Here is a 14,719-nt window from a genome sequence, read left to right as displayed (position 1 = left end):
ATAAAAAGTGCTGTGTGCTCTTCACCCCAATTCCCTCAATGTTAACATTTTACCACATTTGCTGCTGCTTCTCTCCCTCCCTGCCTGTTCTGCTCTTTTATCTAATCCTGTCCCACCCCCACACAGTTTTTTTTCTTTTTTGAACTTTTTGAGAATAAGTCGTCAACCTGATGTTTCATGTCCCTAAGTACTTTGGTGTATATTTTTAGAAACAAGAGCATTCTCTTACATATCTGGAGATTGCCATGTAATGCTATACAAATCTTACTCAGATTTTGCCAATTGTCCCAATAATTTTCTTTATAGAAAAAAAAATCCTAGATCATAAGTACTAATCATTTGTCACATCTCTTTCACAATCTTGGCATATTTGAGGAATATTTTATAGATTGTCCCAGGAATTGGGTTCCTCTGGTATTTGCCCATGGTGAGATCCAGGTTAGCATTTGGGGCAGGTGTATTTCGTAAGTGATGCTGTGTCCTTTTCGGTGCCTTGTGTCAGGAGGTATCTGATGCCGATTTGTTCTGTTGCTAGTGATGTGAACTTTGATCACCTGGGTGAGGTGGTGTCTGCTTTATTCACTGTAAAGTTACTGTTTTTTTCCTTTGTAATTAATAAGTATCTTGGTGGGAGGAGTTACTCTGAGATTATGTTGCTCTCTATTACTCATCAAACTTTTACCACTAGTTTTTAGCCCCTTTCGAATCTTGCTAGTTCTTAGATTCAAGTTGTCTTTTGAGGCTATGTGGCATTTATAACAAACTAATTTGTATAAAGGGTTAATTTGATCAAGAGTTTAAAATTCGACTTTCGAATCTTTCTTTTTAACTGATTTTAAAGGTAAAACAACTACTCCTGAGTAGAATTCCCCAGGCTGAAGAGTTTGTGGAGGGAAGTATCAGAAAAATAGCTTGAGGACCACCCACTGCCAATGAGTGGCCCAGAGCCTGGACTGAGGGTTTGTAAAGAAACTGCCAGTCACAGAAGAATAAAACAACAAAACAAAAGTATTTAATACAATAGACTTCAGATTTTTCCCTTTATTTAAAGTTAGTCTAAGTCATTTCCCATCAATTCATTTATTTAAGTGCATAACTGAAAGACATTGAAGGTTACTTGGCTATTGAGGTTTAAAATTTTTTCTTAGATGTTATTGTTGAAAAGAGCTAAAAATGGCTTGAGTCATTTCCTTCTGCAGGCACACACTTCCTCTTTGTGGGCTTCTAAGAGCACATTATGGTATTTATTTAAGATTGGTTTCCTACTTTTAAATTTCATGGTGGAATCTGTCAGAGTTAATAATTTTCAACAGAATACCTTATACCATGTGTGCTTTTATTTCCCCTCATGCTCCGTTCTGTGTGCTGTTTCTTCCTGTATGCTTGTTAGTATGGCTACCACTTTCAAATCATAATTATAAAATAATATGTTCTAGGTCTCCCTGTTTCCTAACTACACTCATCTTTTTATTCTCCTCTTTTCTAATAACCACCTCCAAATGATGGCGGATTTGGCAACACTTTGAGCTTTTGTTTTAGTAGAGCCCTCTTTTCTCAGATGATGAGAAAATAGAAAAATATTGATCATTGTTTTCATCAACAGATATATTAGAAAATGAATATGTATGAAATTATATTACAAGTTGTCTTCACAGTATTCTCTCTGTTCCATGTACCACTGATATAAATATATGTAAGACATGGTTTCTACTCAATGTGGCATACATTTGAGAGTACTGGGCGTATAACACAACACATACATATATAAGTGAAAAATAAATGGCAGTACAAAGTAGCATGTGTTGAATGTGGACTAGTGCATCTTTTCTGGAGGAGCTGAGACACAAACGGAACCTTGAAGGACCAAAACCAGTAGGAACAAGGGCAAGAACATTCTAGGCCAGTGGAACTCTGCCAAAACAGACTGAAGGTGAAGATGCCTGTGGTGTGCTTCTGTGAGACTGAACAGGGCACAGGTGGAGGTGGAGGGCATTTGGGAAAAGGAGACCGACTGAATTGGGTGCAATTCCATTCTCTGATACACTCTTTGAAAGACTATGTATTCTAGATAAGCTAACTGACTGATAAGTGAATAAGTCAGCATGGTAGGAGATGGATCAAAGAGATGAAAAAAAAGTCAGGTAGATGAAAGTGATAAGAGAAGGGAAAAACATAGCTTAGGAAATTGAATATATCCAGGGAAATAATTATGGAGTTTTTTTACTTGCACTGTCTGTGTTTGACACACTTGAAAACTTGACCTTAATTAGTAAGTGTTGCTTTACTCTCTTTGCTCTGACAGAAGAAAACATTGAAACGGTTTGTGCTGCTTGCACACAACTTCATCACGCTTTAGAGGAAGGAAACATGCTTGGAAATAAATTTAAGAGAAGAAGTATTCTCCTGAAGACCCTGTATAAACTAGTTGATGTTGGTTCAGACTTGCTCAGCCTTAAACTTGCAAAAATTATTCTAGCAGTAAGTTTTTCTTTCTCTAGTCTAGTAGACTATAGCACACAAAAGCTTTGTTTAATGCTTTATTTGTAAATATTACAAGGAAGATTAGAAATGCAGTGTATTTGTTTAAAATCTTGAAAAAATTAAGGTAATAAACTGACAGCCCAGACTTTGACTAGAAAGTATCATTTAAGGTACTAAGGCTGAGTACATAGAAAATGTTCAAATAAACTTACATTTGGACTGTTACTAGGTTAAAAAGAAAGAAAGAAAGCAAAAGAAAAAAGTAATAATAGGCAAATGCATTCAAAGCAGTTGCTCAAGTAACTTGTGACTGGAGATCAGTATCAGACAGTACAGGCTGTGGTTTCTGCCCTATGGTTTCTGCTGGGTGCTTGATTCTGTCATATGATTTAATAAATAACTTAAAGTAGTCTGGCCACAGACATAATGGCCAGGTACTTTAGGAACAAGTATGAAACAGAAAAACGGCTGTGTATGGTCACGGGAAAGGACTTCCGTGGTCATAGGTGTTAGAAGACAAGGCCTGCACCAAAGAAAAGTCTGTAGAAACCTTTTCTTGAACAAAATGATATCATTGTTTGAGGGAACACTTTGTTGTCACAGGCATAAACGGTTTGAACCAAAAGATAAGCCACAGTTATTACAGAGCTTTCTAAGGGAGCCGCTAAAACAAATACATGAAGCTTTGTTTACCTGGTTTCATAAAAGTCAAAGTTTTAATGTTAACAGTCCATAATTTATAGAATTTAAAATCTTAAAGCACCACAGTGAAGGTAAGTGTTAGCATGCTTACTAATAGTTTGGTAAGATTGTCTACCATTTCTTACTTTGATAATGAGGTCTTTCATAGAGCAGAATATTTTTTTCTTCTTTTCTTTTCTTTTTTTTTTTCTTTTTTCTTTCTTTTCTATTTTGAGACAGAGTCTTGCTCTGTCCCCATAGGTAGAGTGCAGTGGCATCCTCATAGCTCACTGCAACCTCAAACTTCTGGGCTCAAGCAATCCTCCTGCCTTAGTCTCCCAACTACAGGCATGCACCACCACGCCTGGCTAAGTTTTTCTATGTTTTGTAGAGACAGGGTCTCACTCTTGCTGAGGCTGGTCTTGAACTCCTGACCTCAAGCAATCCTCCCACCTTGGCCTCCCAAAGTCCTAGGATTATAGGCATGGGGCCACCTCATGTGGCCATAAAGCAGAATATTCTCATCATATATTCTGTGTTATATTGGGAGAAAGCTATATTCTTATTTAGCTGTCATCTTAAACTATTAACTCCCCTTTTAAAAGCTGTGCTATGTGACTCAGGAAGCAACATTTCTTTGAAGTAGTGATTTCACTCTACGTCACTCCAGGGCTCTGCTAGTGTAGCAGCCGGCCAAGGATTGCCTTTGCTATTTTAGTCTGGATCCTAGACATTTTGTTCCATACCAAGCCAAAAAAAGAAAGAAGAAAGAGAGACAGAGAAAGAGAGAGGGGGAGACAGAGAATTCATTAATGCTTTGCAGAGAAAATGTCTTGGTTATTAATGGTGTCATTCAAATGGATTATATACATGGCACAATTGAATATTTTAGGGCAAAAGGCTAAGCGATCTGCCAGGCAGTGAACACATTCTGAACTAAACATATGATTAGATAAAGCCCTCTCCGTGACATTGATTGCCTTGCTGAACCAGGGGCAAGACTCTAGACTAAACTCCAGAGTGCAAAGTTGGGTAGGTTTGCCTTCTGATCAACTGCAGAACCAGGAGGTCAGAAGGAACCATCATGTCCAACTTCCCATCTACTGCTCGAATCTCCTATAACATTCCAGGCAAAATCTTGTTTAGCTTAGGCCTTGGTGATGGAGTTCTATGTAAATTTTAAAAGACCACATCATTAGAGTGTTGAAGAATTAAAATCAGCAAAAACTAAAGACGTATGGGACTAAGAAGTTTTTTTATGACTTCTTTCTGCCAATATTTATTCCATCTATCAGTTTAACATATAGTTGAGACATTTATAATTATCTATAGTTGAAAACATTCAACAGGCATAATGTTAGTTGTTTTGATTTCTTGCTTTCTTTGGTTAAATGGGGGCTTGCCAGGCAGCCATCTTAATTTTAGTCTTTGAATCAGAAACTCTTACAAAAATTTATTGGTCCATATTATGATTTTCTTAAAGAGTACAGACATATACAGTATGAATGTGACTATATTCAGGAGGGAAAAAAAATCTAGCATTCTATGTACAGGGGAAAAACAGACAAGAAATATCAATATATCAACCGTGATTATTTATAGTGGTAGCATTATGAGTAATTTTTAAACTTCTCTTTAGTTTGCCAAATTTGCTTTAAATAGAATAAACTATTAATATTTTTAACATAAAAAGAAAGCTACCCTACCTCAGTTCCTGTGCCAGGAACTCTTCCTGACATTGGAATACTAGTGAATGCTAATAAAATAGCCCCTGTCTTCTGGGCTGGCACTGTGGCAGGGGACATGGGCGGACGGGCAGTAAATACAAGTGCCAAAGGGGGTACTGAGTACCATGGAAGAAAATAAAGCAGAGTAAAGGGAATGGAGAGTGGTAGGGGAAATTGTTTTTATAGGATAGTCTACTTTCCATGCATAAGATTTAATATTTTATTATCTTTTCATGTCTTAATGTCCTAATTTTACAGTTATGAATGGAGAAGTTACAGGATTTGCTTTGAATGCTTTGAATTTGCTTTAATTCATAGCAGGCATGGAAATTGTGGGTGTCTTTTCTTTCCTTTTTTTTTTTTTGGTTGTTGTTTTGTTGGAAACTCTGATGCCAGTTTTGTTTTTGTTTTTCCTTTCTTTGCAACTTTTTACTAAAAATGTAAGACTTGGTGGCTGGGGAGTGAGTTATAGTCATTCATTTATTCAACAAGTTTTATTAAGTTTGGAACACATGCTACATGCCACACATAGAAAGAGTAATAAATCATGGTTTTGACCTCAAGGACTCACAGGCTAGTAGACGATAGTCAACTGATTCAAGTATATTCCCCAATAATATGAATAATATGTATTTCCATTGATAAAGAAATGTTTTCCTGTTTTCTTAAGTCAGCTTGTTTTCTGGGCTTTTAAACGACATTATTTTAAACACCTAAATCAAAAAAATTTCTTAAAGTTCCCATTTCCTTTTTTCCTCCTGAGAACAGAAGGAATCTCTATTCTGTGACAGTATTGGGGGCTTGCACAACAATGCTTCTCAGACTTCGGTGTGCACAGGAATCCCCTGGGGAACTTGTTAAAATGTGAACTCTGATTTCGGTAGGGCTGGGTGGGCCTGAGATTCTGCATTCCTCACACACACCCAGGTAATGCCAAGATGGTTCTGCAACCTGGCCAAGGCACAAACTCCTCAACTGCAAAATGGGAATGGCAGCATCTAATTTGCAAGGTTGCTCCAAAATGACTTCCATAAAGGGTCCAGTGCAGGAGGGGCAGGCAGAGGCTGCACAGTGGGCAGAGCTGTCCTCCCTGTGCCTCAGCATGGGGCTGGCCTGTCCATCTTGGTGTCTCCTGCAGTGAACGGCAGCACGCTGGGGGCACAATAGGTGCTCTGTAAATATTTGTGGATCAAACACAGAAAGAATCTTTAACAAATATGTCTTGCAAGTTCTATTATCTCTTTTTAAACTAACTGAAAACTCATTATTAATGAGCATTATTAAAGATAACTTTAAAGATAGTTTTTAATAATAAAATAATGACCTATATGCCATCCTTTTCCCACAGAAATTTTTGTTTGTCCAGATGACCTTATTTTCCTACAAACATATTTTTACAGTGTTGCAATGAGGGTACATGATATTTCCATCTAACAGCAGGTTATAAATGTTTTACTTTTTAAACATAGTGTTCACAGTGATACTTTTTTTGTGACAGCTGAATATGAATAGTATTGATGTCCCACAATTTATTAGATCATCCCCTAATACTGGATATTTAGGATGTTTTTTGTTTTTATTTTTTACTACATTAGATAAATATACAGCTAACTAGACCTCTTGATTCATTCAGTCCTCCAAGACTGTGCTTTTTTATAAAAAGTGTAATTCCTTATTGCCCCTGTATTTAAGTTACTTAGATATTTTTGTGTGATTTAGAAGGTAATTCTCAACTTTGAACATTGCTTGTGATTATCTCAAAGCATTCCAGAAATAGCCTTAAAAATAAACATATATGTATTGTCTAATCAAACAGTATTATTACTTTTTGATTTTGTTACCAAGTGATAAAGAGGGCAATACTTTCCATCGTTCTTTTCTTACTTCACCTCCATCAGATATTCTTTTCTAAATTAGTTTAATATGTAATTTTGGTATTCATCTTCTTTTACTTTTGTGTTTTAAACTAATTATTTAATTAAATTTATTAACTTTGTCCTATGACCTTTCTTCCTCATATGCTCCTTTAAAAGTAATTAATAATCTCACATGTAAATATGAAAATTTATGAAGAAATAAGTGCTTGTCATTAAAATGTTCTTACTCTAAAGATCACTTTATTGTATTTACTATAATTGAGTTAATTAGATACCATAGTTGACAAATATGTATCCTAAATTTTTCTAAGTTTTGATTTCTTTAGAACTTTTCTTTATGTTTAAAAATACTCTTGCTGTACTTTTAAAATAGATGTTTGCTCTAAAGACATGGACATAAAAAAAAATAGATGTTTGTGTTTTTTAAAATATGGAATGTCTTTATTTCCCTCTGCAATAGAAATATGTTTTCTTTCTCTGCAGCTTAAAGTGAGTAGAAAGAATCTTCTTAATGTCTGCAAACTTATATTTAAAATTAGCCGGAGTGAGAAGAATGATACTTTGATTCAAAATGACAGCATTCTGGGTGAGTATCATTCAGTGCTACCATTGAGCAAATGTACTTGAATACAAATAAAAAATTTGGAGAGAAAATTTATAATTAATGATAGCAGGAATATTTTATTTTCTAGTAAAATGCAGAAGTTATATGATGTTCTGTCCTTCTCTGGGATTTCCACATTCAGTTTAATGCATCCTTTGATAGTTTGCTTTTTTATTAAATGCCTATAAGTAACATTATGTGACTTTACAAAGTGTTCCCTACTTAAAAATTCATTTCCTGGACTTGGATTTACTATTTGAAAAATGCATTTAATAGTATTTGACATAATTGAAATTTTTAATCTTTTAATATAGTAGGAATGACTAAAAGTTGAAAGACATCCATAACTGTTATAGAAATCTGACATCAAAATATTTCAAATATGTAGGTAGAGACGCTCTAACTATCTAGCTTATAATGCCTAATTCTTTTTCCTTAATTTTTTTTTTCATGAGCCATTTGGAATGGCTCATCCATTGTCAATCCTTGACATACCCCTAAATAATTAAGATGCTTAAATAGTTACCTAAATGGAAATCTTTTGTGCATTAATTTTGCTGATATAAGAGAAGACATGTGTTGGAAAATACTTTAAGTTCTCTTTTTGCAACATAGGCTAAATGATTTCTTTATTATTTTTTTTTCAACCTCAGTAAACAGAGGCAAAATCAGTGCTGAAAGAAATGTCTAACATTGAATCAACTAAGAATTGTAGCATGAAAACAAAGAAAGGTTCTAACAAATGATTACAGTGGCATTAATAAAATTAAATGCAAGATATTCATTATTAACCTTATTAGAGTTGCCTGGATTACTCCTAAAACCTAGTACTTATATTTGGATGTTCTTAAGTTATCTTGGGAAAGGATGGATGTTATATTCAAATTGTCTCTTTCTATGGTGATTGAGATTTTTTAAAGCTCCTATCTTGGTTAACTTCCCATTAATGTAGCAACAAATATATTCTTAAAGGTTTGTTGAAATTTAACTCTTAAATTGCTTTAATTATTCTATAGTAACTCAAAAATTTTATAACTAAAAATAAAAGCTGATATATATTAGTAAGAGGCAAGGAATGGCATTTAATTAAAAGAATACTTTCTCATGTATAGATTAACAGTCCCATACTTTTGTTGACATTGCTATTACAGAGATTTGTCTTAGCTAAAAGTAAGCTTTTCTCTTTATAACACATGAGTTACCCTTACCAAGCATTTGAATGTAGGCTTTGATGAACATATTTTACAAATTGTATTTGATGTTCACATACAAGTGCTTTAATATATTTCTCTCAAGCTGTTATACTTGTATATTTATAATCATCTTTTTCACAGAATCATTATTGGAAGTACTGAGAAGTGAAGACCTGCAAACTAACACTGAAGCTTTTTTGTACTGTATGGGGACTATAAAATTCATTTCTGGAAATCCAGGATTTCGTAATGAAATAATCAACAAAGGTGCTGTAGATATACTGATGGATTTGATAAAGCAAATAAATGAGAACACCAAGAAATATGGTACATGTTCACCTAATTTGGGCCACTTGTTAGTTCAGGTAAGTATTTTACTTGAAAAGGTTAGACATGTAAAATTAGTTTTCATGTTACCTAATATCAGTTGCCATTTAAAAGAATGGTTGTATGAGAGGCCCCTAGTCAGGTGAGGGTGCCTGGCCTCAGGGATCAAGGGTGGCCACTGCCCCATCTCTGCCCCATGGGTGCCAGATGCCTATTGCCTAGGACAGGCTATTCCATGGAATTCAGAGAGGAGCTCTCCACACAGCATACAGACATTTGTTTCCACTGCTCTATAGAGAAAGCAGGCCTGGAAGAATGAAAAAATTACAGTTGTTTGCAAAACAATTGCATGTTATCATCAGAAATTTAACAGGCACTTTATAGTTTTGAAGACAGTCCCAGCCTGGAGATTGTTTATGATGACTGGCAGCTAATGTCATGACTCTTGTATCTACAATGATATTGAGTGGACAGTCATTGAAGGAGGTGTGTAGATAACATGCAGCCCTGAGATTACAGGAACACAGGTAACAAAACTGGGTACCTTTAATATGACCAAAACAGGAAGACAAATTTTGTTATGTGTTAGAGTTTTATTACTTCTTTAGTGGCAGATTAAATTTCATAGTTAAATTATTTTCATTGGAGAATCTTCAGCTCTCATATTCTTTTTCTAGATGAGATTTTACTCTTTAATAGTCTGTGTATATCAAATAATAGCATCTTTGATATAATAACTCATGAGATTTGAAATGTGCTTGTCAATTAATGAGGATTTATTGAGCATGCAGAGTACTCTGAGCCATTGGGAAAGTGTGTTAAAAATTAGATTTAGGTCCTGCCTTCAAGATGTTTAAAATATTTATGATGATTATTAATTTTGGACTTTGTGCTCTATCTCCATTTTGAAGAAGATTGTAAAAACCTCTTTTAGTCATGAATGATGCAAAATCCTACTGGTATGCTATGTTTTGGCTAGGAAGACTTAAGAAACATTATTTTCATGTTGCCAATGTTATTGAATCATTCAAATTTTTCCCTCAATGAAAATAGTTATTTCCAATTATAGAATGATTATCTCTCCTGTTAAAATGCAGAAAAGTAGAAGGAAGAGTATAAAAATCACCTGAAATATTTTCAACTTGAGATAACACACTAACACACCTCCAACATTTTGGTAATCATTCATAAACATATATATAATTTTATATAATTTTTGCTTTTATCATGGAACCTGTTATTTTTAATAGTCACTTTCATTTGTTTTCTCTCACCCTCGTCTTTCCCTATTTTTCCTTCTGGTTGATCCAGTTAGTCAGTATTGTTCACACTGATGTGTTTAGCACCTTTTAGTATACACATAGGTTTTCAAAAATGAGAAATTTTATGTACGTCTCCTTCCTCATTTAATAACACACAGTAAAAATCCATTGAGTCAACTCTATAGATTTATTTTATATATATAAATAGTTTGTCATTTGCATCAAGTATATCATTGTGTGTTTATATATATGTATGTATATATAATCACTTGGTGTAAAGGAGCATTGAGTGTTACTGTGACCCAAAATACATCCAATCGAGAAATGGGGCCTCTGGTGTGCTAGTAGGTATAGCATGTTACTCCCTGTGTTCCTCTTATCTTTCCCTTCCCCTGGATTCAGCATCCTCAGGTGCAAACTGACTCATAGGGCAGATGGTCCTCTCCTCTCCCAACATCCTTGCACCCCTCTAGGGGGCGCTGCAGAACTTTCTCCTCACTTCTCACAGCCACTTACACCACCTGATGCCAGTGGGTTCTGTCATTGTCTCCAAAGCGTTCCTTTGAACCTGCCTAGGATGTGGCATGGGTGCAGCCTCAGCTTGGGTCACAGTCAGCACCCCACACCCTTGCCCAGCAAAATAGAGTGGAGCCCACTATCACTTCCACCTGAGAACATGCCACGATCACCAAATGCCATTCGCACCAACCATATCACTGTGGATGTGTTTACAGATTTGGGGAGGAAGGAGACATTGTTTTAGGCTTTGTCATTTGCAGAATCCCCTGAAAGAACATTTCCTCCTATTTAATTAAAACAAAGAAAAGCTGTTTTGTATCATCTGAATGGTAAAATGTAAGCAACACTGACTTCACTACAAGAGCAGATGAAAACCTCTGCTCTTGTGAATGTGCAACATGGACTGATTTTTTTTTCTCCATCCAATTCATGGGCAAATTCAGCCAGACAGATCTGGCCACAAGCTGAATTGTTTGTTTATACCAGCTTTCAGAACCTGGTAACTCCAGCTCATGAGGCATTTTTAAAAGAAACTTTGTTCAGTGGAAAAATAAATAATTTACTTGTGGCTGTAATAATAATAATGCTAATATAGTAATGTCTGCAAGCCAAAGAGAATATGACAAGGGCATAAAAAGATACAAGCAGGCAACGCTGGATGGTGTGACTGCCTCTGCTTTAAGACTCTCCACCTGAGAACCTCAGTAGCCTTAGCACACCTTCTGCGGACCTAACCTTATAAACCTTTGTATGACGTAGCGTCTGGCATGATGCTAGAGTCACTGTGTTTCCCTAAAGAAACTGCTGGAGCCCATCACAAGTGTGGAAAACACCTTCTGAAGCTGGACTCTGAAGGTTGGGCAGGATTTGGGAAACTGGGACAAAAGGATGCTGAATATTCAAGTGGGAACTAAATAAGGTGGGTTTGGGGATGCTGAAGAGGTAGGGCCATCCAGAGCAGAGGAATTCCATGGTGGAGTTGTGGGAGGTGAGATTCGGATGGCACAGGCATGGGGTTTGTCTTGAACACCAGGCTGCGGAGAGTAGCTTTGGGGCAACGGGGAGCAGTGGGAGGTCAGTGCATAGGGATGACGAGATGAGATCGGAGCGGCAGGAAGATGAATGTGCACAAGATATTAAACTGATAAAGACCAAAAAGCTGCAATGTGATGGGAGGAGAATGTGTCCATGGTAGCCCAGATTAAGAGCCATTGCTGCAATTAGATTTTTAGACCGATTATGATGGAGATAAAGGAATGGATGTGAAAGAAAAGTTCCTTCATAGCAGATGGACTAATGTTGCTTAGACATAAAATTACTATAGTGTTGAGCTCTGGAAGGTTTTCTTTGTGTTGTTTCTTACGTATATGTATGTGTATACATACACATATGCATATATTTATCATCCTGTGGCTGAAATTAAGAGACAATCATTTCACAAGTGTTTGTGGTGTGGCTACTGTCTGCCAGGCATGTCTGGGTGGTGAGTTCTTAAGACAGTGGTCAACAAGAGAGCTGCCATTAGGCACCTGCTTTTTGGCGACCCTATGTCCAGGTAATAGTATTCCAATGCCTTATTCTTCTCTTATTTTTCTGCAAGACCACGGCACTTCCACATGGCCAATATTACATTCAGTTCTCCGTGTCAGACATGTAATAGCATTTTGAGAAGGTCGAGATGCTCAGACTAACTGAGGGGCCACCACCTGTGTACCAAGTCGAAGTATTCATACTCCCAGTTGGACAAAACTGGAGACATGAATTTATCTGTAAAGTCATAAGAGTAAAGCAGGTTAAACTGCATGTTCACTAAATTCCAAAATACTAGAATTTAGGGAGAGCTCCCTGAAACTTGGAAAAGGAGAAATATAGTCCAGCTAATAGGCAAAGCCTCTAAATGCCAGTAGTAAATTGCATCACCCAAGGAAGTGATAATTGGAGACAGGGATTTGTCAGTGTTGATCGAGAATGGATTATCAGGAGGTGTTAGGGTTCATCTTTGACCTTTAAAGGCCAACAATCAGGAAGGCGTACCAACAGAGCTGAAGAAAATTCCCAGAGTCACCTCCATCAGAAAATCTGTTTCAGTTGCCAATTGTGCCCCTTCCTAGGGAATAGAGAAGAGTCTTATGTCTATGTCATAATCATGAACAAGCCCCAGTTCTCCTGGTGTTTCATGTGAGAACATCATGTACAAAGCTGCTTTGCTGTAATTGAGGAAAATCTCAATGTGCTTACATTTACAGCTAGGTGATTTATAGGTGTATAATGTAGCTATTAAAACTCAGATTGACTTGAACTTGCATTTCTATTTTTTGAATTCATTTGTATTTCCAAACTTTTTTTTATGTATAGCCTGACCCATTTGATTTGAATTCAATCCTTGGAGAAATGCATTCTTTCTCTGCTTTAGAGGTATTATTTTTGTAGTTAGTACTGTTCTGCAGTGCCCCAGGTAACATGGTTTGCTCCCCACCTCACCCCCTACCCCTTTCACTTCTCTGGCCTTCAGCCCTGCAGGCACCTCCCCAGAGGCTCCTGCAGATCCAAATCCTTTCCCCCTCTGTGCTCAGTACCCCACCAGTGTCATGTTCTTCCTTTTTCTACCTGGAAGTCTCTCAGGAAGATCAGTCCTTTCCTTTCCCCACTCTAGCCCTTCCCTTGGTTTTTAGAGTTTGGGGAATAGGACAGTGAATTGAACAGAGAGATGACTCAGACAATTTGAGCCTGGGTGGTTCAGAAAATAAATGATGTCATTAATAAAAATTAGAGATTTATACAAGGGAACTGGATTTGGCGAGAGGAGGGAAGGAAATTATGTAATTAGCTTTAATATGAAACTTTAGGGTGCCAACAGAATAGCCAAGTGGGCCTGTCTAGCAGGCAGTTGGAGCATGAGCCAAGGCTTAGAAGTGAAAGCAAGGCCAAAAATACAGATTTAGGGTCATCTACGTGAAAGTGATAGTTGAAGTCACAAAAGACAAAGACACGACCTATAGAAAACACAGAGGGCGCTGAGGACAGATTCTGTAAAATGGCTTCATCTGTATCTGTGTGATGGGAGGAGAAAAGGAAGTGACCAGAAAATTAAGGACAATGTATGAGAGTAGAAATTTTCCAAGCAAGGATGGGTCAGCTTTGGCAGATGCTGCAGAGAGCACGCAGGGGGAGGGATTCAGCCACTCTGTAAGGAGCAGAGTGAGAAGGCAGCTGGGATGGGGTCATGTTGCAAGGGATCCATCTCCCAGCATGCTCTCTTCGAGTCTTACATGATTTCCTTTCTAGATTATTTATTTATTTATATTTTGGTTATGGAATTACATGATTTCTTTACATTTTTTTAAATTAGAAGATATTTTGATATAGTTGGGTTCTTTTTAATTTGTAAGCCCTAGAGTGAGCTCCCCACTTTGGCTGTGTTCCGTATTCACTCTTAAGAACCCTGATGGTCCGTTGGACTCTGTACCCCTGTGTTGGGGCAGGGCTCAGTGCTGCCGCGTGGAGCAGTGAGGAGCGCATTGCTTTGGGGTCCACGACCTGAGCTGGCCGCTCAGCTGGGGCACTGGCAGCCCACTCGCCTCTGAGCCTCACTTCCCTCATCTCTAAAGGGCTCACTGCACCTGCCTTAGAGGGCAGTTGGGGAAATGACAGGAGATGATCTAGTAAAGCACCTAGAACAGCGCATGGTGAGTAGGCACTCACCAGAAATCTATTAAATAAAATAAGATCAGGATTACCACAACCTGAAGCTACAAAGAGCAATTACTTCTGATGAGAGAAAATTTTAATCACAAGAAATTAAGATGATAGAGTTTGAGATGGATTTCAAATCTTTGATCTTTTTTTGTTTTTCTGGCCTTGACAAGCCAAGTGGAGGGGAGTGCTGAAGGAAACTAAAACCAGCAGGGGGTGTCACATCAGCGACATGGGTACATACTGTGACTCTCTGCTTCAGGATTTGGGGAATTTAAGAGAGATCTTCAACTGAAGTCTGGGGATTCAATTAAGCAGCAATTTAAGTTATATTAGTAATTAAGGGTTATACCAA

General features: G+C 37.1%; 1 protein-coding gene across 1 annotated transcript in view; it reads left to right on the top strand.

Moving 5' to 3' along the window:
- Nucleotides 1-14,719, top strand: part of ARMC2 (armadillo repeat containing 2) — a 112,696-nt gene that overhangs the window by 45,463 nt on the left and 52,514 nt on the right. Inside the window, exons 9-11 of the mRNA XM_012753232.3 lie at nt 2,303-2,478; nt 7,250-7,352; nt 8,705-8,928. Of these exons, the coding sequence (XP_012608686.1) occupies nt 2,303-2,478; nt 7,250-7,352; nt 8,705-8,928 (503 nt within the window). The remainder of the gene's footprint in view (nt 1-2,302; nt 2,479-7,249; nt 7,353-8,704; nt 8,929-14,719) is intronic.

This window comes from Microcebus murinus, chromosome 5, assembly GCF_040939455.1.
Source record: "Microcebus murinus isolate Inina chromosome 5, M.murinus_Inina_mat1.0, whole genome shotgun sequence".
NCBI lineage: Eukaryota > Metazoa > Chordata > Mammalia > Primates > Cheirogaleidae > Microcebus > Microcebus murinus.
This window is presented reverse-complemented; position numbering and strand designations above follow the sequence as displayed.